Genomic DNA, 27,209 nt, shown 5'->3' on the forward strand with positions numbered 1-27,209 from the left:
ATTTTGTGTGATGCTTTTGTGGCTTACCATTGAGTTGTAAGTATTTCTTGTGGCATATAATAAAAACTTTATAATTACAACATTTACTATTTGTATGATGTTCCATCATTATGCCAGTTTATCTCACCATCAGTTCCTATAATAATGATGTTTTGAGTACTTATAATCTTTGTAAATAAAATATATGGTTAATATCTTTGTCCATAAATATTTGTCTACATTTTATATAATTTTCATATAATAGATTTCTAGATCCAGAAATACCAGGTAGATAACAAGCAGGCTTTTAAGAGGGAAAGTGTATGTTAGGAACATTTAAAGGAGACAGAGGACATTTCAAAAACCTCCAACTGTTAGCCTTTCGTCCTTAGGAATCTTGAAGTCTACATCTTTCTTTACAGAAATTATTTTTTTTGCTATGACTTTGGAGGCTTCTTGACTCATCTTTTTATGCAAATTGTGGAGTTAAGTTGAAAGTAAGGCAGCACGCAATATCTGGGTTAGAGTCACTTTACCATATTCTCCTATTTCTATTTCTTGCCAAACCGTCTAACTCAGGGCTGTATTTCTTGTCTCTTTAAAATTTCCTAGAATTTCTCTTAAATGTCACTAATTTTAATAGTGGCACTGCTGCTTTCTGGCAATGTCCTGATAGCGGCATCAAAGCAAAGAGCTAAAATTTTAATCACTTTGATTGATGAGCTCATTTTGTTACAGAGGACAAACTGGATTTTTTTTAATACTGGTTGTAAAAATTAATGCGTGATGTTGCTTTTCAAATGTTATTGCATCTCTGCCTTAATACGGATTTCAGCAATAAAAGCACTAGCAGATAACTTCACCAGAAAGTTACCTCCCTCCCCTTTTAATTACCCTCAAATGTAAAAGGTGCTTTCCTAATATTATAATCCTTGTATATTTATATGTGTATGTATGTATGTATGTATTGACTGAAATAGGGTTGAGGGCTCTGGAGAGAGCAGTGGCAGTGGGGTAACAGTCTGTGTTTCCACTTTCCATCTAATTGTGATGTTTATTTCTTTTTATTTCAGCACCTCCAAGGTTTACACGAACTCCCGTTGACCAGACAGGGGTCTCTGGTGGAGTTGCCTCTTTCATTTGCCAAGCGACAGGAGACCCAAGACCTAAAATTGTCTGGAACAAAAAAGGAAAGAAAGTCAGCAATCAGAGATTTGAGGTATTAGGTCCATTGTTCTGTTTCTCTGGGGGAAGAACGTAACTGCTGAATTTTTGGTTTGTATGTTACTTGCTTGTTTTTCTCTGATACAAGGTGTTGTAATCAGCTCATAATGAGCTATGCCATTTCTTATGTTGTATGTGATGGAAAACTTCACTCTAGATGGCTTCAGCTTTTTTTTTTTTTTAATTATTTATTTATTTATTTATTTATTTATTTATTTATTTTTGGCTGTGTTGGGTCTTCGTTTCTGTGCGAGGGCTTTCTCTAGTTGTGGCAAGTGGGGGCCACTCTTCATCACGGCGTGCGGGCCTTTCACTATCACGGCCTCTCTTGTTGCGGAGCACAGGCTCCAGATGCGCAGGCTCAGTAGTCGTGGCTCACGGCCCTAGTTGCTCCACGGCATGTGGGATCTTCCCAGACCAGGGCTTGAACCCGTGTCCCCTGCATTGGCAGGCGGATTCTCAACCACTGCGCCACCAGGGAAGCCGGGCTTCAGCTTTTTTAAAAAGGGAATGTGGGGGTTCAGATGACTGACTTTTGTTGTACTTGTACCAGGGCTCAAATAGTGTTCTTAGCATTCACGTGTAACCTCACCCTCAGACTGCTTCCCCTTAAGATGGCAAGATGCCGTCTCACATCCTCCCACATCCAAGACTAGAGGACGAGTGAGAGCTTTCTGTGCTCTTGGCTCTTATTGAGTTACGTGTTCATCACGGAACCAGTCTGTGTGGACAGCTGGATGGTACAGACTAACTCATTTATGTTAATCAGAATCTACCCCACTTACTGAGAATGAGATCAGTTCCATCCAAGCCCATGGCTTGGAATGAGGTAGTAGTGTTTTCCCAAAGGGAATTCAAGTTCCTATTATCCGGAAGAAGGGGAACGGATACTGGACAGCAAATTTAGTTTGTCCACTATACTTCACACCTGTGTTTTACAGGTAGCATGGACTAGAAAGAGAACTTAGCTCCAGTGTGTTAGGGTGAAGAACTGCTCTGAAAGAAACATACCCAACCAGGTTGATAGCTGATAAACCTACCGATGATGTCGATTTTGTTTATTCAAGAAAGCTCAGTGCATTGAAGATGATGATACATAATTCAGATATTATTTTGGGTGTTGTTAAGGAGCCTATGGTTTATGAATTTGCTCATTCTGGAGGAGAAAAATAGGTGATAAGCTATATAGAGAAAAATTGGAAGAAGCACACAATATCATGCCTGTAATTTAAGATATGAAGAGGCTAGATTGATTTTTAGAGAGTACTTAGACCTCCAAACTGACCCAAAATGTAAAACTCACCTCCTCTTACCTGGGTTTCTGACTACTTTATAGCCTAGTTCACAGTTTGGCAAATTAAAACAATTCCCAGTTAAATGAAACATAGCAACGACAAAATTCAGAGCATTGTGAATTTATTCATTTTTCACCAGTTCTCAAAGAGCAGTAAATGGACCAAATGCATAAAGAGCATAATTACACTGGTGAAAATTGAAATCTGGCCTGTAGTTTACAAATGGTAAGTTTAAAATTCTGTTTGTTTGAAGATCAGATACCTACAGTGATTTAAACATAAAAAGAATATCTTAATCTTTGAGAAATATATCCTACATTGTCATAGGAAATGATGTGTGTGTGACTTTTGGTGCACATATACTTTTTAGTTTAAATGAAATTGACTTTTTTGTCAAAGAGAAGTTTGACATCATGCTTGCTAGTGATGATGGCTTCTTGACAAACTCTTGTAACAAAGTTTAAATTATAACAGTAAACATTTCAAAGCGTGAGGTCTGCTCAGTACATAATTCCTAATGAGTGTCATATAAACATCCAGAAAAAATTATTTTAACACAAAGCGGCTACATCAAATAGTACTGAATCTTGGGCTGCGAATCCTTCATATGTGTAACAGTATATTGTATTTTTTAGTTTCACTGGTTTCTAAAGCCCATGAGAGTATGAGTGAGACTGATTTTATTCCCTCTTCTATCTCCAGTGGCAAATGTAGCATCTGGCCTAGAGTAGGTACATAATTAATACTGGGTGTTAAATAGGGTTTGCAAATTGAAGATTACAATATTAGCATCCAATGTGTATATCGTTTGTTGAAGAATATAGGTCTAAACCTAGGAAATAATTCAGAAATGTAAGCATGCAGTGACATGTAACAATTAATCAAAAGTTAAGAGAGTAGATCCTAAGAGTTCTCATCATAAGTAGAAAACATTTCTTCTTTTATTGTATCTATATGAGATGATGGATGTTAGCTAAACCTACTTTGGTCATCATTTCACAATATATGTAAATCAGACCATCGTGCTGTACACCTTAAACCTTATATAGTGATGTATGTCAATTATTTCTCAATAAAACTGAAAAAAATCAAAATTTAAATTAGTATTAAAGATGTTTAAACCTTTCTCTACATTAAGCTATAGGATGCTCAAATATATATATATGTGTGTGTGTGTATATATATATATATATATATATATATATATATATATTAATTATAGCATATTTGACAAAGATTCCAGTAACTATGAAACTTTATTCTCCCAAGATGCATAGTAGATTCATTCTAAAGTGTGTGGTATTTTTAATAGAGTTGAAAATAAATTGTGGTGCATTAAGAAATGGGATTTTTGAATATCTCTGTGAATTTAGAATGTAAATGGGATGCGGAAAGGACTTGAAGTGGCCATATCTTAAAAACATTCAATCTCTTTTTTCTGTATGTTGACACTTATACACAAAATCTGGGATTGATCATCTTGTAAATATATTTATAAAGCATTCTTAATTTATTCACAATTTAAGCACATGGATATATTATTCATAGGGAAATGCAAAAAAAATCCACCATCTCAGTGAACAGCTGAAGAAACACAGCAGAGTTATAGAAAAGACCGGTAGAGGACTCTACAGTTTTGTATGCATATTTATCAATATTATCAACATCATTTTTTAGAAGTACTACTTGATTAGGTGACAAATACCTGGGATTGCTTAACAGTTTCAGAGTAGAGTCTATAATGATAGTGAATTCAGGCTTACTCTTTAGGACATTAATTTTCTGCCTGGTGAAGCAAGCTTTCCATTTTACAGCAAGAATGCCCTAAAAATGCAGAAAATGCTAAGCTAGAACAAATACTGGAATGATTTATGGCAAAATTAATGCATGCCATCAGTCTCTGGGGCTATGAAAGCCATCTCATTGGCTGCCTAAGTACTAGATTTATGCAGTTTCTCTTCATGGTTTGCTCATCTATACTGTTCAGGATGAGACATTTTAAACCAGAAGAGCTATCAGTGGTGGCATACGTTATTTCTCCACCTTATCGTCCAATTACTGAATGGATCCACATGTGCATATGTGCTATCAGAGACAGAATAATTTAAGAAGTGTACCCATCATAGCAGCAAGTCTCTTGCAAAATTAATAAAAAGGTCACATTGCCCTAGATACATATACTAGAATATTTTCATGATTAAACCCTGGATGGTTTTCTGTAGAGACAAGAAATCTACATTTTTGCATATGTAGTTTCATGTCTTTCCATTCTGCATCATAGGATTCAGTACATTAGAGAAATTATTCTGTTTCATCACTGTATCAAAATTCAGTCTCAAAATGCTTCTGAGTTTATTCTGAGCCTAATGGCTGGTTCACCACTGCATTAAGAGATTTAGCTGAGAGGCAGATGATAGTAACAACACCTGTGACAGCTATTGTTTCCTCTAATAGGTAATAGAGTTTGACGATGGATCTGGATCAGTTCTCAGAATACAACCCTTACGGACTCCGCGGGATGAGGCAATTTATGAATGTGTGGCCTCGAATAACGTGGGAGAAATAAGTGTATCTACCAGACTCACAGTTTTACGTGGTAAGTATTCAAGTGCAAGTCTGCTGCTTGTGTCATTGAAATTCTGTATCCCAGGTGTTCTTTTGTAGAATCATTGAAAAGACTACAGTTGTCATGACACCTAAATGGGAAATGAATTGAAGTAAAATACTGATTAGGGTCAAACGTTATTTAAATAGACAGAGGGTGCCTTCTCTCCTGGGACTTAAAAAATGCTAGTCGGGGAGAGGAAACAAAATCCCAAAGAAGTGCTGATTTCAAATACCAGATACCATTTTGATTTTTGGTAAAGAATCTTGATAGGAAGCAGGGTATGCTACTGTTTTGCATGTTAGCTTCACTTGTGTGTGGATTTTTCATATCTAGGTCAGCAACTACTTTTTGGAAATTACCAAAGCTGACATTGGTGTTTGCAAAATTAAAGGAATATCTACTACCTAAAGATGAGCTCTTATTAAGCAGAGGAATCAAGAACAAGAAAGGCACCTTTCTTCTTTATGTCCAAAAAAAGTGTTTTGTTTCAGTCTTTTATATTTCTTAAACTAATATCTGTTGTTGCAAAGTGATTGGAAACAGTGTGTCCCCTTCTGTGTTTCCAGCTATGTGGCTTATGCATTGTGCCCAAAGCATGGGATGACTTGCTAAATCTGTAGTACGGTGTGTCTACTTCCAAGACTTCCTTTAGAATGACAGTGCTAGAGAATAATGGCTGGTGATTAATAATGCTCTGTTGTATTATGTATATAATTCAGTCTTTTGTATAGAGATAAGAATATTGCCTGATTTGGCTTGCGTCGTAGTTGACATTTCCAGACTAACCCTCTGTGCCTTTGTTTCTTTCTCATACACACTTGCATTTGTCTGTTTGTTTTGTATTGCTTTGAACTTCGCTTTGCTTGATTCCACAACTTAGTGAAATAGCCTTTCTTCAGTTGAAGGGAATTAGAAAGAAAAGATCATAATTGAATAATCTTAGAGGAACATATATAGAGTGAGAACATTTCTCCTCCATTCCATCCCCCGCCCCCCCCCCCCACTTTGAGGCATGCATTTTTCTTTGTATGTTTTATACAATCAAAAATATTTTCTTTTAGATCTATTTAGTACCAAAATTAATCAGTCAATCTGAGAAGTCTAGAAAAGAATATTTACATATACATGCTACAATGTGCTTTAAGTACTATAAAATCTTACTAAGTCTTAGGGGAAATATTGACCAACTGGATATAGATCTTTTAATTGCATGTAACAGAATGCTGCTTAAAAACAAACAAGTCAAATTTGAGCTACATTTCTGGCCATTATGACACACTGTGTTCATACAGGAAATTCTCCATCCCCCTGTAAACATATAGACATGTTGATAAAATATTTGAAAATAAAATTAAATGTGTGGTTAGGTTTACAAACATGAAAGAAATTTCCAGGTGCTCAAAACAGAGAGAGAACCTCAGATAAGAGACAATTTATAATCTTGTAAACCAAGATAATAACCAAATGGATTGTATGATTTAGGACTGAAGTTTTAACTCTCCAACAGGACACAGACTTATATAAAATAAGAGGAGCTAGATCAGCTTTCTGAACAAGGTAAGAATTCTAGCACTATTTCTGCAGTGCAATACTTAGAACCCAGAAGCTAACATAACAGCTGGTCAGAAACGGTGAATCCCATGGAGTGTGGAACAGACAGCCACGTAAGGACTCACCCCACAGAGACACCACCACAGTTCAGGCCATACAACCCCTGAACCCCAGTTCAGGCCATACAATAAAGTCATTTATTCCCAGGTGGGCTCATAGGCACCAATTCTAAAGCATGAAAGCCAGTTCCAACTCATGAGGGGCAGGAAGCCCAATCAGTGAGAGTAGAAATCATAGTCTGTGAACTATAGATAATTGAACTGTTTGAATGGGTTTTAAAAGAAATGAATTCTAAATATTTGTAAAGGTAAAGAGAGGAGTAAAATCTGTTAGGTAAGAATAAGACGAGGAAAAAAAAGAGCAGTTAGGAGTTAGAAGTCAGATTTTGCAGCTGAAAGGGACCTTGGAGACTATGTTTATACATACTGTAATATGTACTAGAAATATGTACATATGTGGATATACATGCATATGTTCACATAAACTTAGATAAAACGTCTGAAGATTGTTGAGTAATTTTGGGAGCCATTCATATAGGAAGCTAAATCAGATTCGCTGGTCTTCTTTTAAAATTTTAACCTTTGCTTATTCATGTAGTTTATAACTAATGCTATTACGTAGGAAACGTATTACAAAGATGCAATCAAGTAAAAGTTATTAGAAACTTTTTAGGTGTTTTCGCATTCTGAGTTCCCTGAACAAACCCCTTAAAAGGAAACAGTGGCAGTCATTTGGCTTGACTTAATCTTTATGCATTTGATGAAGGAATTAACAAGAAGTTGGAGGAAAATATCACTTTACATAGACATTCATACGGATTTATGTTTTCCTGCCTCCCATCTGACTGGGGTCCTCCCATCTCATCTGCTTTTATCCAGCTAGCTCCCACATAAAACAAATACATTTGAAATTTTTAATGTAATCTTGACTTTCTATGTGAATATCTGTCATATATAAGTACATTTGTATGAAAATTTATGATTCTAGTAAAGTACTTAAACCTTATTTTTTTAAGACTATGTTTAGCAATTTTGGAAATGTTTCATGAGAAAAACTCAAAGGTATTTTGGATAATGAAAAAGTAGTCTAAACATAACCTTAAAATAGAATATTTTTATATATCCTTATAGGATGAAATAAGTGGGGTTGGGAATTATTTTGTTTCCTAGAGTTACCTCTTTGTTTAAAATTTCTAAATAACAGTAATCCTATTAGTAATAGTCTTTACAAATATTCCAGTGGTAAACGGACATTTCTAGATTATGAACGTTGTGAACAGTTAACTAGATGAATGTGAAGAGTTTCATTCCATAGTTGATGGGCTTCGTGCTCATTTTAAGTTCACTTTTTCTTGCAAATCACATTGGCAGATACTCAAGCTCTCTGCTCTGCAGTGGATGGAAAATACTTTGCACTTTTCATCCACTACCCATCGTTAGATGCCCATTTTGTCCACATGGGTCATTTACTTCTTACCCACTCTGCTGACAATGCCAAAAATGTGCCAGCTGTCACGATGGGTTTTGTCTAAGTGGATGGGATGGAGATCACTAATTTATTTCACACAGGCTACTAGAGGACCTAATTAATTGGAGATTTAATCATCTGACCTGTACAGCTAATGCAGAAGACATTGAAATGATACTCTGACCACCCATGTGCATTGAAGGGAGTACTTCAGGGAAAACTTTCCCTGTGTAGCTCGTTTCAAATTACCCTCGCTCTGAAAAACTGTTTTCATAAGGAAAGATAACTACAAGCTTGGGCTGAACATACCCTGGAATGAGATATTTGAGCAATTACCATTTATACGCTGTAGACTGCAGTTCATAGAAGAAGTAGTGGGAGAAGGGGGATTGAATGTGGTACTTATGGCCTCCAGGTCATTTAAAACTTTTTTTGGTTGCCCTGCCTGTGGAAACACAAGAACATACCATCTCCGTAATTCTGTAGCACTTGAAGGGGCTGAGCATGGTTGTCATACACGTTTCCCTTCTACGCAGAACTTTAAGTGAAGACCTCACATCTCACTCAGCGGTTGTTAAGGGTTGAGTCTTACCTAATTGTGGGATTCTGCTAAGGACTTTGGATTTGATATTAAGCTTTCAGTGAAGGGCAAAGTATAGGACCAGAGAGGGTGTTTTAAGAAGAGCGATTATCATCCAGATGGAATTGGTTCTTTCTGAATCTTTGGTTCACTGGCCACAATTTCCTCCTGTCCAAAGGTATTACATTACTTGTAAATGTAAATCTGTATAATGATAACTGGGGATGAAAATGTTCTCTCAGATATATCTTGTCCGCCACTGGACAGGGAAAATGAGATATCACCTTCCATAGACTTTTCTTTCCTATAAGAGTCCAGGAGCATCTGCCTGCTTTAGACAAGTAGAAAGACATCAAGAATGCCTTTGTCTTGGGACTTCCCTGGCGGTCCAGTGGTTAAGACTCTGCGCTTCCACTGCGGGGGGCACAGGTTCGATCCCTGGTCGGGGAACTAAGATTCCGTATGCGTATGCTGTGCTGCATGGCCAAAAAAAAAGAAGAATCCCTTTTTCTTGCTCACATGACTCCCCCTCTCTAAGAGAAAGTTCTAGAAAAATTTAGTCAACTTTGTCTCTGATAGTCTGAGATGTCTAAATGTCATGTTTCTTGAATTTAGGTTTTTTTTTTTAGGTAGTAATCAGAAAATACATATTTTGTTGTCATCCAAAACAGCATGTACTATGTCATTTTTCTAAGTTTAGTGGATTATCTTCTGAGACTTGCCCATTCTGAAATAACACTGATCCCCAAACCAGCACGAGCATTACCACAACAAAACAGGGTATGATATATACCATTGTTGCTGTTATCTTCTAGCTTGTTCCTAGAGCACGCACAAAGTAAAATTGTTGTCAACAAAAGATAGCTGACCAAACATGAGACAATTGAGTGGCCTAGTTTTACAGGTATACCTTATGAAATGGCACTTATATTTGAGGATCTACTCCATATATGTGCATCATAGTTTATGAATAATCACCGTCAAGACATAATACACAAAGTCCTCAAGTCCAGGTCTCCAGTAATTTGAGTTCCAACTCTGGCTCTGTCCCAAAATAGCTGTGACATCTTGAGCAAATCTATTAACTTCCCTGTTTTTTTACTTCTTTATTTATCTTGACGCCATGTGCACAGGGAAGGCACTGAATTGGTGATCACTCAGATCCCTGCTTTCTAGCTTTCTGTGATTCGGTGACATGCCTATTTCAACAAGTCAGTTCTTGCAAGATGGAAAAAAGATGCTCCCTGAAGGTGACTGTTACTGATATAGTAAAACACACAGTGAGCAGTTGGATGAGACAGAAAAGGCATTTCACTGGGAAATGGAGAGAAATGTTTGCATAATATGTCTGTTTCAAAAAAAAAAGTAAGCCATTATAGCAGTTGTTTAAGAAAAAAAAACAAAAACAACTTTTACCGTCTTTCAGGGAGAAGGCAGTCAACTCTCTCCGCCATTGTGCACTACCCTGTGATCAGAATTAGCATTTTCATTACAGTCTCATTTTATTAATGCCTCTTTTTGAAGATGAACACAGTTGTGCCTGCTGTGAAAATGGTACTTTGCCGTTTATGTTATAAAGTGGTCTCGGCTGGGGATCCAAGCTAGGAACATTAAAGAACAAAGCACAGCTGCTTGACTGTCACACAAAAGGATTTTTATGAAAGACTGAAACAAAAGGAAGGATGGCCAACACAGAACAAACTTGCTGACAATTATGGTACCGAGTGAAGATTATTTGAAAAGGCTTATAAAATAGTTGAGTACTTGGAATAAATTGATACCAACATGATAAAGTCTTTCTGAGTCCTGCATTTCCATGCTGAAAAGAGGTGGTGGTGGGCAGAGCCATATAAGTAAACAGAAACATCTGACTTTCAGAAGTACTTACAAATAACTACTCTTTACGTATCAGTGTTGACAAAGGCAGGAGCCCATGTGAACTGTTCCATGGAGACCCTAGTGCGGAGAAACATTAAAACTTATTACATTTCGGAGAATGTGCGTGTGTGAGCTGAGGCTCTGAGTGTTTCCTTGTGATCAGTCTTTTAAGGACCTTCCTGTTGGTGATGCATGTTGCTTTCTTTTAATCATTATCACTTGTTTTTCCATGCTGGGGTTATGTCTTAAAAGGGCTCAGAGAGAATGAGTGCACTTGTGAATTGCTGCATTTAAGTGAGAACAGTTTTCTACTTTAGACTTCATATTATATTATTTAAGATAATTTTAAAATGAATAAATGAATATTGAGTCATGTGAGTGTTTACTGTTGATTGATTTGTTAATGGAGCCATAGAAATGTCGAGCTGGGAGGGAATTTGGTGTACCGAGCCAAATCTCTTACGTTTGATGGAAGAAACCAAGGTCCAGAGAGTTTGAAATGATTTTTTCTTGGTCATACAGCTAAGATTTCCTTTGGGTTTTACCCAGTCAGAAATAATCCCGGCCGTATTATGTTGTGACGATGTATTCTAGCCCTTCAGATACTTACTTTTGATGTATAAGATGTTGTCCAGGAAGAACTATGTTCTTCCAGCTCACCACCCACAGACAAGCAGAGGTGACCGAAAACAGTGCTGACGTGCTGTGGATGTGCAAAGTGGAAAAACTCCACCATGATGATGCATCATGGGAGGGAAGAGGTCTCTGTGTTGAGGCTTGAAGACTATGTAGGGTTTTATCAGGCAGAGCTAGTGTGAGAGACTGTTAGGGATAGAGAAAGTTTCATGAACCTGATTACATACACAGGTGAGAAATTGCTAAATATTTGATGGTGGGTATGGGTGGTATATTGGGGTTCTCCAGAGAAATGGAACCAATATAAGTATATGCATGTTTATACTTATTTTGTTTATATATGTAAAGAGATTTATTATAAGGAATTGGCTTATACTATTAAGGAGGCAGACAACACCCAAGATCTGCAGGGTGAGTCAATAAGCTGGAGGCCTAGGAAAGCTGATGGTATAGTGTGAAGGCTGGCAGACTTAAGACCCAGGAAGAACTGATGTTTCAGTTTGAGTCTGAAGGCAGGAATATGCCCCGTATCCTAGTTTGAAGGCAGTTGGGCAGGAGGAATTCTTTTATTTGGGAGAGGGCCATTCTTTTTGTTCTATTCAGGCTTTCAACTGATTGGATGAGGCCCCCCTCACATTAGGGAAGACAATCTGCTTTACTGGGTCTTTTGATTTAAATGTTAATCTCATCCCAAAACACCCTTACAGTAACACCCAAAATAAGGTTTGACCAAATGTCTGGGCACCTTGTGGCCCAGTCAAGTTGAACTTGAAATTAACCATCACAGGTAGGTATAAGCAGTAGTTGCTCAGAATAGAGTAGAAGTTAAAAGAGTAGTAGTAGAAGAAAATGAGGTTGGGACGTACTTCATTGGCCAAAGAGATTAAACTACACAAGTGAGAAATCATGTGACTTAAGTTAATATTGACCATCTCTATATGAGTTGAAATTTGCAGAGGTTTACTAAAATACTTTAAGTAACATATCAAACAATTCACGGTCCTTTATATACAATTGATGTTTATATTTTAAAACTGGATATTTGGTTGACTTTCATTGATAAAATTTGAACAATTTTTAAAAATTCAACTTTCTGGCTTTCAAAATTAGTTTTATTTTAAGCTACTAATTAAGATGTAGTTTTCAAAGTTGTACATGCATAATTTTGGGGGGATTTAGGGCATAGGTATACCAAATGCCTCATCTAGGGTTTAATTATGAAAATCCTAGTTATATAGCTCCTTAGAAGAGCAAGTAACTTATTTTATCTTATTAAAAAAAAAAGACTTGTGAATTAATGCCACATTAAACACAAATATGATGACATACATCCTAGTATTCTTAATATATTTTATTAAAGATAGCAGGAAAATTTAGACTGTCTTATCTGTGATCTTTCTAAATGAGCTTGTGTTTTAATTTACATTTCAGAACTTTCCCTGCCCTTATTTTTTGTATCTTTAACGTTTACCCTTGATTTTTAAACTTTACCCTTGCATTAAATACGCATATATTATTTTCACACAGTGGATTTTTTTTTAACGAGTAGATTTTGGCCACAAGGTAACCCTATTAAATTTTTTTTTTCTCACATACCTGATGATATGTGTGTGTTCAGGCAATAAAATTTGATCTCAGTTTGGGTTTTCCTAGAAGAGAGCCTACATTTTTTCAGAATATAGCACCAAAAGAGCTGTTTAAAAGAGTGAAACTGTATATCATGAGTGAGACTAGCAAATTATTATTACAATTTTCAGAGATTTTCTATCCTTCTAAGTTTGTATTAATACTTCTTTTTGTTTGAGTATTTGTTTAATTGCATGGGTAACCACAGATCAATCATTTATCAGACAACTAGAAAATTAAATATGGTGGGAAAGTATTGGCTCATAAAAACTTGATAGCTTTTAGTAAAGTTGATTGTTATTTATCAATACTTACACCTTGTATAGTTAAACAAAAAATTCTGTTTGGGAAATATATTTGCATATATATGTATGTGTATATATATATGTTTTATACATGCAATGTGTATAGTGTGGTGTGTGTGTGTATGACCTGTTGGCTTCGTAGCACTTTGCAATATGTGAAATTATATTCTTTATTTCTTGAAACTTTTATTTTATGTTTCCCTCCCCCCTTTGCCTATAAGCTCCATTATATTTTTCTCTGGCCTAGAAATGTTCCTAGCATTTATTGGGCACCCAACAAATATTTGTGGAATGAATGTATACATATAAAGAGGGGTATATAGATATGGTTATGTAAACACATACAGTGTATTGAGACCATTTGGGCAGGAATTAATCTCACTCTACATATAATGGACAAAAGTGATCATTATTTCATTAGTCACTGTAGGATGGAGAGTGTGATTGAGACCCAGAAAAGCAAGGCAAATGGAATGAACACTACAAAGAGAGGTAGTGGAACAGAGGGAACCACAATGGAAAGAGAATGCTCTTTGTAGCTAGATAGACATGGGTTCCTATCAGTAGTCCACTGTTTCTGACCTATATGGGTTTAGACACATTACTTCTGTCTAAACTTGAAGCTCCTTATCTCTAGATGTGGCACAGTGACTCAGATATAAAAGTTGCTGCCTTCTCCCATTATCCCTTTGAAGCTGAGCTCTTTGGTTTGGCTCTCTTGTCCACTGCTGAATCCTCAGCGTCTGGAATAGTGCCTGTCTATGGTGATGGGAAAGAGGGTAGGATTGACAATTCTGGAAAAGAAGTTTTCTGTGCCTTATAAAACATTGCTTAGTCCAAAGGACTGAAAACCAGCTTTTCACATGGAAATAAGGTAATATGAGAGTCTGAAAATATACATGCATTACCAAGTTATTTGGAACAACTGAAGATCATTTATTGGTACAATGCTCTCTAATATGCAATATCTAAGAATTTTAACTTCTTTTTTTCCCCTAGTACATTTGTGCTTAATGTTGTGTTGACACACGTTCCCATAGTCTTCAGAATTCTTGTACATTAGGACCCGATAGTCAGTTGCTTGGACCGCCTAGGTCAAACTAAGGTCATACCTAAAATGGGATTTCTGTTCTATTATATCTGGACTATCCCAGATCACAGAATAGATAAAAACCATTAATTTTTTTAACATCTTTGAAAATGCAGCATCATTAGTTATGTATTTTAGAAGAAGTGGGAAAATCTCATATATTGTTTCAACCTTTAAAGAGGTAATGGAAAAGGATTTTTGTTTGTTTTTTGTTTTCTTCTTCCAGATTATTTATGCTACTGCCTTTGATGTAGGAAGTGAAAAAAGGTGTGGTTACGAGTTCAGGTTCTGCCAACAGACGTCTGAGTTCAAATCCTAACTCCACTATTTGCTCTATGGCTTTACTCACATTTCTCTTAAGCTTCAGCTTCTTTGTTTGTTAAGTAGAGATAATAAGACCTATTGCCTGAGCTTGAGAGGGTGATTGCAGGAGATGATCCACATAAAGCTTTTAGCAAAGTGCCAGGCACTCGGTTAATGTGAGTCATTATGGAGGATATCATTAGTCTTACCAATACGATTACTACCAGTAATATTACAATTATCAATAATTCATTTTAAATTATTTTGATTAAAGGGCACTGCCATATTTGTAAAGCAGAATTTTCTGGCACAGGCAGAGCCATCTCTGTAAGGCCAGGGAAACACATACTTTATAGTCATTAAGTTGTGCTGCCTTGTCCACTAATAATTCTATGGGCCAGATGCGTGAGCCACCAATTGGCTACTGTGGGTTCCACAGAGTATTTAAAATTTGAATGTCATCCTGACATAAGTGATTAGGGAGTGTACTTAAGAGAAAATGAGAGGAAGCTTTTCTTTTATCCGCAACAGAGTTATCTCCATACTTAGACTAGAAGTGTCATGAAGGCAGGACTTTGCTCTGCTCAAGACTGAGCACCCCGCACAGTGCTCAACATGTTATAAGTTTTCAGTAAATATTTGTTGATTGAGTGAGCAAAGGACAAGTTTAACAAAGGCATTTCTAAATATTTTTTCTTCCAGAACTACTTCATGTAAGGTTTTATTTTTAAAAATCAGAAATAACAGAATGCATTGCTTACACATCGAAGATAAGCACACAGTGCATGAGAAGCAATTTGTATTAAATTCATGAATTTATTCATTTGATAATATGGGTCTCCCTACGCCAGGGATTGCACCAAGTGTTGGGACTAAAAAGATGGAGAAGACATTACCACCACCTGCCTTCAAGGAAGCTACAATCTCTGTTTGACAGAAACCATAATTTTGGTCAAAACGACAAGGCAGTTATACATATATACTGTCATTGGGGATAATGAGGTCTATTTTTAGAGGTGTGCTCACAGTAATTCAGCTTACGCCTTTCTGAGTTAGTACTTGCGTAAGAAGAACTAATGTCTCCTTGAGGATTCCATCAATATGACAGTAAGGTTTCTTGAAATGTAAAATGTGTTTGACATATGACGCCTCAACTGACAGAAAAATTAAACTTGCCTTTTTTTCCTGATGAGTAAAAATGTTCTGAGGGAAAATTATATTTTATCTGTAGAAAGATTTGGGATATACTTTGCTTGGGTTTTGAGAAAATATCATGCAATAAAAAACTTAAGTAATTACCTTCAAAGTAATATTCCCATTTGTTTCTCTCCCAACTAATAGTAAAAGTAGTTTTTATTACGGCACCATTTTTTATGACTATTTTTTGCTCTGGGTGGAGATGACAAAGCATATCTAAATAGGAAATGATTTTAATGTGTACTAATAAAATACCTTAAAACATCTTCTTACTCAGACAACTTCCTTAAACAAAATTGATTTTCATAATGAAATATTTATTTATTTAAAAAAAATGGAAGTTCAGGTGCTTTTACCCTTGAGGAAAATCCATTAGCGTATACTTCAAAACAGGAACATTCTTAGATCTGTTACTTCCTAAGGCCTAACAACTTGGGTTAGAACCCTGTACCCTAAAGAACCTTCTGTTTACACTTGAGTTTTATGCATGTCATAATATCCTATGATGATAGATCTGAATTTCCAGGTATTGCCAAGCCTGTTATAAACTGACATCAAGTGCTACAGCGGACTTAACTGGGAGTCCCATTAATTTTTCTTGAAGATGCATGAATAAAGTTAGCACTTACCCACTCAACAGCAAATGGAAATCCCTTGTCTCAGCTTATCAACAGCTAAATCATTGCTGAGGAGGAAGAGTTCACTTGGACTTAAATTATTCTTTGCAGTAATTTACCATAAACCAGCTACAAAGAGGTAGGAGGACATTCAGTGTTGCCCAGTAGGACTGGGGTTTGGCTAGTCTTGTCTTAATTTCATATCAACATGTTTAAAAGACGGCTCTGATAACTTAAAAACAAACAAAAAATGTTGATATGATGTGTTTTAAAAAGCCTGACCAACTACATGCAAACAGTGTTGATTAAGCCCAGAGGCCATTCTTCTTGTGTCTTCCAGTGATGATTCCTTGGTCAAAGGCCCTCACCAAACCATCGCTGTGTTCTGGTGCCAGAAAACCTAGAGGGCTATGGTGGAGGGGAAGTAATCTGATGTGGAGTTGAGGTAGAGACAGATTTACCCTGCAGCTAAGGAAACTTCACTGTCAAGGCCCTCACTTATCTGGTGCCTTCCAAAGCCCTGGGAGGGCCTAGTAGTATGTTCAGTTGATTGTATGTTTGTTTGTTTGTTTTCCTAAATTTGCAAAAGTAGTATTTTTGCATTTGTTTTCATAAAGTAGACCTCTAAAATTTCATAAGTTTCAAGTGTTATAGAATCTAGATCTACCACTAAGATAAAACTAAGAGATATATGATTGATAAAGAATATTAATTGTGGATGTGAGTCTAACAGATGGTGGGATGAATGTCTTTCCTGACTCACTCTCCTTTGATCAGTAGACTTAAAAGGACTTTGCCAAATGTTTCAAATTCTGAGTCCCTAAATTTATGGGGAATATCTTAGCTTTGTTTGCTTCCTCTTCTGTTTAACATGTAATGTACTCATGGAGTGAACACATGCTGCATTCTCCATAAGGATGGTTGTACGCTTCACATAAGATCCCTCCCCCGACCCCTGTTAACTGAACTTTATCTGGTTATGTTTTATTCCTCCATTCTAAAAGGCCAATTTTTCTATTGCTTCTCTTTCTATCCGAACATCAACACCAACACCATCACTGAAGCAAAATAGTCTTGTCTGCAAGACACTAATGGATTCATAATTTTTATTTTAATATAATTTAGTTATAAAGTTTAGTGTTATTATTTACAAAATTCATCAAACGAATTTCTGAGCTTATTCTCTGTGAGTGACATGTTGTCTTGTATGTCAAAAAAGAGACAAGGAGGAAGACAGGCATGGTTGGGGCTGCTTTTCTTAAAGAGTTTTTCTGTAAAATGAATATTTACAAGATCTTCAGATTTCTATTCTCACTGAGGAGACATCACAGAACCTGTTTGCATGTTCATGTTTTACAGATTATTGGAAAAGAGAAATAAATACAAATAATAAAAGAAAAAAAAAATTCCTGCACAATTAAGAATCACCAAGCGTGCAGGTCAGCTTGGGGATGGGTGAATTTTAGAATGTAAGTGTTTCTTCTGTGAGAGCCAGAGAGATCCTCAACCCTGAAAGAGAAGGCTACTCAGTATTTGACTAACTTACTGAGGGGATCTGCCTGCACTGTGGAGGATCTATAAATTCAGAGAGGCCAAAGTTCAGAAGTTGCTTGACCAAAATCTCACAGATATTAAATGGGGTTGATTACCAGGTTTTCTGACTCCAAATCCTGTGCTGTATTCACTACTTCATGTTGCCCTCTGATACTGTGTTGCAAAGGGTGCAAGTGATATAAAGTGACATGAAAGAGTAACAGGGATTGATGTTTTTTGGATCCCAAGTACAAGGATGGGAATGTGTGAAGAATATCTTAATGGCAGCAAGAAGGGCCACTGGGTTGGTTGTTTAGGGGCATTTTGTCATCATCCTTGAGTTTCTCCTTAGCAAGGGTAGAAAGAGAGCTGTGAGAGCGTGAAAGGGTGGAATGTAAGGGAAGGATGGTCTTGAAAAAGAAAATGAATTTAAAAGCATGCACTTTAAGGAAGACTTAGGAATTCTCAAAAGGCTAATTAAAAGAGTGCTTCCTAAATGTTTTTCTGATGCAACCCAGGATGAGAGAAGGTTAATGCTAGTCATTTCAATTGTGTTGGAACTGAGCTGAGTTAGTGTTTATGACCCCGTGACTTTCTCCTTCAAACCTCTGGCTGATGGAGATTACCAGCACCCCTCACCATCGGTCTGATAATCTAACAAGAAAATAGTTCTCCTTCATTAAGAAAATTGTTCAAAGAATCTTTGATCACCATTCAGGGCTTCGTGCACAGTATATTTCTATGAAAATGAACAGTCCAGATTCAGGTTTGTTTGTTCTTTTTGAATATTATCCATTACTGGAATTGCTGAGCTAATTGGAAAGTACCAAAACCTTTGTATATATGGTCTTTATTTAATCTTTATCAGAGAATCAGGGGCATGGTGATCTCTTTTTCAGGGCTCAAATATCATAGTATTATAGGAACATATCTCATTTGCTATACCTCACAGAGGGTCGTTGTGTGAAGCAAGTGTTCATTCATTGTCTGTCTTGAATAGCAGTTGGTGGAAGCTTAATAGGTCTTATTGTTGAAGAGGTGACTTTAAATTCTTATTTTAGGCAAAAACATCTGCAAATTAAGACTGCAGAAAGCAGCAGTGAGAAGATCCTCACAGTTCTACTCAGTTGGACAATTCTTCATTACAGTGACAATTTAATTGGGTGTAAAAAGAGATGGCAATTTAAAATCAAGGGCTTTAAGTGGGACAACCTACCAGTTTCAAAGTTGGTATTAAAAAAAAAAAAAAAAAAACAGCAAGACTCAAAGAAGGCACATCTTTAGTTCTCTGGTTAGTTATTTCCTATTGAGTATGTTCTGTGCTGAAATTGCACTATCAGATGTGCCTTTTAATGGCAACTTTTGCAAAAGAGTCTGAAAATAAAGAGAAGAAACTGAATTTACCCTTTTATGCATGCAGATAGGTACACATAGAAATACCTGTTTTTATAAAAGTTTATTCACTCGGTTTTATTACTCCAGTGCTTCAATGACTCTATTTTTCTAATTCAAACAACTTGGATCTTTTTGGTCCTTTTAAACAGGAATGAAATTAGTATTGCTTATCCCATGAGGGCGGGTGTTATGTTTGACTTATCCATGCTTGTATGCACCTAGACAGGAGAGGTTACAAAGCATGTACTCAAATATTTTTTGAAATAATATGTCAGTAAATTTTACAATTTGGGATTGTCCAAGTGACATATCCAAAGTTGACTTTAGCCTAGTTATTAAGACTAGAAATAAATGACCTCCATATATCAGGTTTTGTACTTCCCCCTGATGAGCAGTCATCAGACATTTCTCCAGAATGATACTTCAGTTGCTTCTCCTGAGAAGTATAAACAATTTCAGTTGCCTCTCAGCTCATAAGATGGGTGTTCCAGAGACCAGCCCTTATCAGAGGTACTGGGTAGATTTCTTCTTTCTCCTCTTCCCTTTTCCCTTCTTTCCTCTCTCTCTTCCTTCTTTCCACAAGTATTTTAGGTAACTCTTGTTAGTAGCCATCAGTTTATGCTACATCTCGTGACACCTGAGTTTCATGAATTCTCAGAGGGAAATATATTTATTTCTTTATAAAGAGAGACTGTGTTAAAAAAAAAAAAGATTCTTCAACTATCTACAAAAAAGAAACAGACTCACAGACATAGAGATAAGACTTGTGGTTGTCAACGGGGAGGAGAGGAGGGAGAAGAATGGACTGGGAATTTGGGGTTAGTAGATGCAAACTATTACATTTAGAATGGATAAACAACAAGGTCCTACTGTATAGCACAGGGAACTATGTCCAATCTCCTGGGATAAACCATAATGGAAAAGAATATTTAAAAAAGAGTGTATGTATGTATAAAACTAGTATTTTGGACAAAAGTTATAGAAAGTAGAGTATGGTTGTGCTCATTGGGTGTTTGAATAAACATCATTTTATACACTGGTAGCCCCCCGATAGACCATTACCAGCTAAATTACTTCTAAATAAGCAAGTGGCTGTGTCTGTGCCAGCCGCAATTCTGGATGAGTTTCAGATTAGCTGGTGAAGTTAGTCTCAGCAATATAGAAGACATAATCACTCCAGCAAGATTAATAGCACACCAAAATTGTTAGCAGTTTTAGCCAGAGTAATTCAGAGCCAAAAACTCTAAGAATGAAACTGTCTAGACCCTCTGTAATAACATCAGTAGTCTTTATCTTGCACGTGAAAGGCGGTTCTGGGTATGAGGTATCCTTTGAAAAGAGGGTATCTCTAGTTGAGTAGTTTTCAACTTTATGATTTAGGTTGTGTGTATGATAGAAACAATCCACAATCTTTTTTGATAAGAAATGGTGAATTGCTTCTCACATTTGCCATCATTAATAATTCTGTTAACCACAGTAACTCGTCTATGTTTATCACTCTTTTTTCAGTCTTCCATAGAATCTGAAGGAAGCTTTCACTTTGTTCTATTTTGAGATGCTCCATTCTTTAACACATTGGTTTTAAAATTCTGTGAAGAGGTGGTTGCTATCCACTTGTAAGACAGGTATTAAATATTAAGTACAAAATGATGCTATGAAGACCCTGTATTTGATGAAATTTAAAAAATGGAATTTTCACCCAGTTCATCTGCCTGGTTACAATTTGAAACTCTCCCGACATCTCAGCACTCCCGTAAGTTTGATGGGGACACTGTTGTCTTTCTGACACATTCCTTGGCCTGTTGCAATTCAATTGCTTTGTATTTGTATTTATGGCCCAGTACCTAACATAACCTTAATTTCTGACATAATTAGAAAGTTCAAATATGATATTTGAAGGTAAAAAGGATTATAATATGTGTCACTACTAGATCAATAATTTATTTCTATATCTTTGAAGTTGCTTGAGTAAATGTTCTTTATAAAATATCAAGATTATTATTCATGACCTTTTCTTTAAAGTTTGGGGAGAGTGTGTGAACAGCAGAGAATGAATTGTTTTAAAGGGTAATAATTCAGTCAAGATTATTTTCTCCACGGAGGTATGATCAAGACTGTGAATGTAGCACAGACTACCTAACATATACTGATGTTTTATTGAAGCTGTAATGTGTATTGATTACATGTTGAAAACTATGGGCAAGTCTCTTTCGAACGAGGTCAAGAAAGAAAAATCGTTATTTCCTGATATAAACTAATTTATCATTTGAGACAAGCATTTTCTTCTCAAATTGATTTCTTTTTAAATGCAAAATCAGTTTTTTCCTAACTTTAAGTTACAGTAAAGTAGAAGACAGGAAAAGGCACTGAATGTATATAGATGCCGTGCTGGATTTTTTGTGCAGGAAAGTCACTTAAAATGGTCTTGGTCTTATTAGATATTTTTACCCCTGAGGCTAGGCTGTTAAGCGACATGGAATACTGCTTATGAAAACATACAGCCAAACTTTTAAAACAGAGGAGTGGCTCTTTTTCCAAAACACCATGAAAGACCATTGTCTACACTTAAGGGGATAAATGAAATGAAAATAGACCTAATTTGAACAACTCATTCTTCATGTTTAAATAGGAGTGATAGCTTACTTTCCCAAAGTAAACCTACTTGATTTTGCTTGAGTACTCAGTGTACTTACTATGCCTTCCTTGAAAAATTTGGGCCGTAAGGTCTAATTGCATGCTTATCAAGCAAACAGAGTTGGAGGTATATTCTCTGAGCTGTGGGCTCCCACATCTCCCATTAATGCTAATGGGAGTTACACGTGTGTATTGAGGAGAGAATAATATAGCCTTTGAAGTCAGAGTTGCCAGTTGAGTGTTTTCTTCAGCTGTGCTCAGCTTCAGTGGCTAAACTGAGTTCCAGTGGTCTAAAATGTCATTCTCCATAAAGCCCGCTGAATATTTTCAAAGCAGACTGGCAGTGAAAGAGGAAGCTTAAAAAAAAAGGTCTTTTCTTCCCCCAAATGGAGAAAGAATTAGCAGGTCAAACAAAGAAGGAGCAAAGAAGTCTCAAGGATGGACACTCCTTTCCTCTAAAGTGGCTTGAGATGGGAAACCTGTTCAGAGAGTGAGAAAGAGGCCCTTTCCTTTGGGGGAGGTGCCTGCTCTGTGCAGATTCTTTGTCAAGTATGAGGACTACTCAGGGCTGAATATAGCGCAGCTCTGCCTTGCGCTTTGGCCAACAGACAGGCAGAGGAAGTACTTGTCCAAGTGATTCGATGAATGTAGCGACATCCTAGATGTTCATGATCCCAGGTTTCCAGGCCGCTTATTTCTTATTTTTCCTTTTTTCTTTTGCATAAACTCCTTTGCAGCAGTAGTCTTTGTAAAGATAGTCTTTGTAGAATTCTACATTGTAGGCTTCTATAAAAAAAAAGAGTGAAATGGAATTGACTCACACTTATTAAAATATTTAAGTGATTATCTTCTCTAGTAGTTGATCCTCATTATTCATGGATTCCATATTTATGAATTCACCTACTTGTTAAAATTTATTCATAGCTCCCAAATCAATACTCATGGCACTTTCATAGAACTGCCAAACATTTATGTCACCCAACACGTGAGTTCCCAACTGAGGTCAAATAAGGCGACTGGTTCCTGCAGTTGTTGTAATGAGACTCATGAGTTCAGAGGTTCGATCATCTTCTGACCAGGTATAGTTTTGTCCATAGTGAGAAACTTCTCTGCCTGTATTCAGTCTGGTGAGATACCACACAGGTTAATAATGGATACTGTGAGGAAGGCCAAAGCAAAATTGTGGCTAGATCAGTGTGATGCCCTTGCTACGTTTTGGAAACTGAATTAACTTAAATGGCATTTACTAATAATGGATTAATTCACATCATATTTGTGCCTGAAGGGCAGTATGTTAAAGTTAATAGTATAGTATTAAAAAAACTAAAAAAAGAGAAACTCATATTCTCGTTAATTGCCTTCCAAATTTACCAAACTATGAGGGCTTCAATTTTACTATATCTTAGAGACAAAAAAGGAAATAGTACAGGAATAACTGTATTGTTCTTTGAATAGGAACTGTTTCTAAGAAGACAGACTATTTATTAATTTCAGAAAGTTCTTACAGAGAAGATAGTTGGCCTGATAATGTAGAAATGTAATTCTTCTGGTCCCTCAGGGGCTTCAGTACAATAACAAAACCAGTTATGAAGTTGGTGGTTGCCTCTATGGACTGTCATGTAGAAGAGGGATTAGACTCATTTTGTGTTAGCTCAGACAGCCCAGTGTGGATCAAAAAGTGACAGGTTTTTGGATTGATCCCAGGAAGAACTCTAGAATAATCTCAACTTCCTGAAAATTACCAGAGTAATTTTAGGAGGTAGAGGTGAGCAATCATTTCCTGGGGGTCCTGGAGAGTCAAAGGATTCAAGCTTTGGATAGAAGACACAGCATGATGATGTCAGAGATGCTGTGATGCTATAATATATTATTCTGCCTTTATTCTCACTTAAATTTATTTTTAATAAAAAAAGTCACTAGAGGAATAGTCTCTGTTTCTAAGTATGGTTGAAGTGCTCTGTTCCCTAGGATGAAAGCATATAGTGTATAGTAATGTTTACATCCTCAGCATTAGTGTCCGGGATAGGGTCCATCCCTCTCTCTTCCTGCTCTCCTCCCTTCTTCCAGAAATGGATGAGGCCACTGACACCAAAGACTGCAACTTGTCCTTTAAAATATTTCCTACGTAACTTTGTCTTAACATGTATGTAATTGTTACATTCGTTATTTGGTCTTTTCAAAAGCCATGTGTGTTGAATACCCATTATGTATTGGATGTAATAGAAAACTAAAATTACCCCCAAAAAAGACAAGATATAAGTAAAATATAAGCCCTTTATTAATTGGTTAAATCTTAGGTTTATATTATTGAATGATAGAATGGTGACTATAAACATGGAAACTTAGCTATTGATGTGATATTAATAATTCTTTTCATGTAAATTTTGATATCTAATACTCTGTAGTAAGTCTTAATGCTATAGCTAATCATAGAACATTTCATAATTCAAAGTCATTTATTCTCATTTTGAGTAACCACACTTGAGATAATTGTTGAACCATGCGAATGGTCTTTCGTAGAAGACAATGCAAAATTTTCTCATTTTTAATATATTCCTTTTTACTTTTGAAACATACATAAATGATACATAAATGCATTCTCTTTGAAAATATTTCAAACCACATAGAAGTAAACAATGAAAGATGCTCTTCATCACCTTCATGCTCAGAGGTAGCAGTTTGTTGTATATCTTTCCAAATCTTTTTCAGTATACTGTAGTTTAATAGCTGTGGAACACATGCATATGGCTTTATAGTTGAAGCTTGTTTTGCTTTAACTACTAGAATCACATTATATGGATTGTTCTGCAATTTGGGTTTATTTTTACAGAACAGTATCTGGCCTCTGTTTCCATGTCAGAACGTATAGATCTACCACTGTGAGCCTACATTGTAATCTGTTGTATAATGCACTATAGTTTATTTTATTGTTAATGATTGTTTTATACAATGCTAATACAGAGCATGCTACAAAAACCCTTAAAAGATGCCTTTTGAATACACGTAATAAGATTGTTGTGAGATTGTCACCTAGAAGTACATTTAGTTTCATTTAAACTACTATTATTATGGAACCATAGGTAGATTATACGTGTAGATTTATAAAATGAAAACTGCTATTCATGGACTAATGTCACATAAATAATCTGAAACATAATATTTTGAAAACACTATTTCAGTCTGAATTGCATATTCATACATTTATATATTCTTGAAAAGTTATTTTATTGAATATTGTTCACATTTACTCAAGATTCACTTTAGACTTTTGCCTGATGCAGCTTTTAACCAGAATTTACTTTTTCTTCATATTTGGTGTCTCTTTAAAGAAGTTTTCAGGAGGGTTACTTTTATAGACATTGTGTAGACACTTCTAGTGAGCGAGAGAAAAGATACATGCAACTAAAATTGACTTCTATAATAAATCCTAATCCAACAGAGACTTTAAGGATGGAGGAAACATTTAGAGTCCTCATTAAATGCTGTTTTTTTTAAGTACTGGTACCACCTTGTAGAGAGCTGTTTTCCTTTATGTCAATCACTCCTATGAAAACAGCACTGTGTAATGGACATAGAAACTCACAAAGATACTTAAGAAACTAGAAGGTAATAAAACAGCAAATGCTAAGCCTTTAAAAATTAATAAATAATTTGGGACAAAGTTTAAATGCCATTGGTTTGTGCACATGAAGATATGCAGACAGTGTCAGCTGCAGCATTGAGTTCAGACAATGCAAAGACAGGTAGGTACACACTTGATTTGGGATCAAGTCCTACTGTGACTTGTCAGGCTGGTTTGAATGGATGTGCCCACTTGTCCCCTTCAGTAGCACCTCAGATACTAACCCACTGAAGATGAGGCTTTCAGAAGATTAGGCCAACTGATTCTCCGCATACGTATACAAGGCTTTGATTTCCTAACAGAAGCACATGTTCTTAGTATCGATTAATTTGGGACCCAGCCATGGTCTTTGGGACAGGGACATGCAGTTGGCACAGGCTGGCTCTATACCACTTCTCAGTAATTTCCACATTATCCCAGGTTGGTATTGGTTGGAAGAACTATAGCATAAGGACCTGATTTTGGTGCATTTGGCAAACAGAAGTAACTGTAGCACGGAGTCTGTAGCTTCCTGCTGGGGCAGATTTGCCTGCATTATCCATTGTCTGTGGTAACCTGCCTAAAGCTGATTAGAGGATTGTATTGTGGACCCGGAACTTACCTTTTTTTCCTTCAAAGGTGAAACTTCTGGCCTGCTGGCTGGGAAGTGTGGAGCTGTACTTTGTCATGGGGAGAGAGTTTCCAGGGAGAACCATCTCCCTTATGTGTCTTGTGATCTGCAGCATTCAGGAAAGTAGAGAAAGGTTGAGAATAGTAACACTTGTACTTGGAAGTTCCACCAGCCTCAGTGTGCCCCAGCAGAAGTTTTCATCCTCTTCCCATCTCAACGAGCTTCCATCTCAGATGTTGTGTCCTTGTATCAGTCAACAGCACCACCGTGCTTCCGCTCTGTTGTCCAGGTTGGAAGCCTCTGGATTTCCCTTGACTTATTCCTCTGTCTTGCCTTTCCTGGCCTATGCATTCCCACATCATCAGCGACCCTTGTTTTTTCCCATGTCTTTCCATTTTGCTACCAACGCTTTAACTGAGCAGAGTTTCCTTTTTCCTATTGCAATAGCTTTTCAAATGCTCCATCCACAGTCTCTCTGATGCCCCTCGCTTATTCCAGGTCCTGTCTCCTTTGGTCCTAGACCCAAATTCATATACTTAACCTTGGCATTAAACAAAACAAAACAAAACAACAAAACATATTCTTCAGTGTTGTTTGAATTCATGTGGCAAAACATACAAAAAGGAAGCAATAGAACATGAAATACAGATATATTTACTGGGTGAATTATATAAAAGAAATATGTTTAACAGGTTGTTTAGATACAAAAAGGACTAGTTAACATTGTTAAAACCTAGTCTTTTTGAAAGTTACAGCATAGTGCTGTTTCTGCTCTCTTTCTTTCTGTCCTTCACCCTCTCTGTTCTAGTCATCCCTCACCTTCACCTTTGAGTAATTACTTTATAAAAATTGCATGTGCAAGTGTCAAGTCCTAGCAATATTTGTGATTAAAAAAAAAAAAATTCTCAGTCGCTTGGACAGAGGCAGGCTAATTTAGCTTTTGGCTTTTTGTCTTTGAATCGAATAATCAGCATTTTTCCCCTCATGCTGTTGGGGTTG

The 27,209-nt window shown here is 36.4% G+C and overlaps 1 protein-coding gene across 10 annotated transcripts in view; it reads left to right on the top strand.

Annotated features, from left to right (window-relative positions):
- The window catches only part of PTPRD (protein tyrosine phosphatase receptor type D), a 526,430-nt gene that overhangs the window by 205,966 nt on the left and 293,255 nt on the right, over positions 1 to 27,209 (top strand). For all 10 annotated transcript variants that reach the window (XM_059924740.1, XM_059924745.1, XM_059924742.1 and 7 more), the window contains 2 exons: positions 1,053 to 1,198; positions 4,953 to 5,094. In XM_059924740.1, coding sequence (XP_059780723.1) covers positions 1,053 to 1,198; positions 4,953 to 5,094 — 288 coding nt within the window. The remainder of the gene's footprint in view (positions 1 to 1,052; positions 1,199 to 4,952; positions 5,095 to 27,209) is intronic.

Source organism: Balaenoptera ricei, chromosome 6, assembly GCF_028023285.1.
Source record: "Balaenoptera ricei isolate mBalRic1 chromosome 6, mBalRic1.hap2, whole genome shotgun sequence".
Taxonomy (NCBI): domain Eukaryota; kingdom Metazoa; phylum Chordata; class Mammalia; order Artiodactyla; family Balaenopteridae; genus Balaenoptera; species Balaenoptera ricei.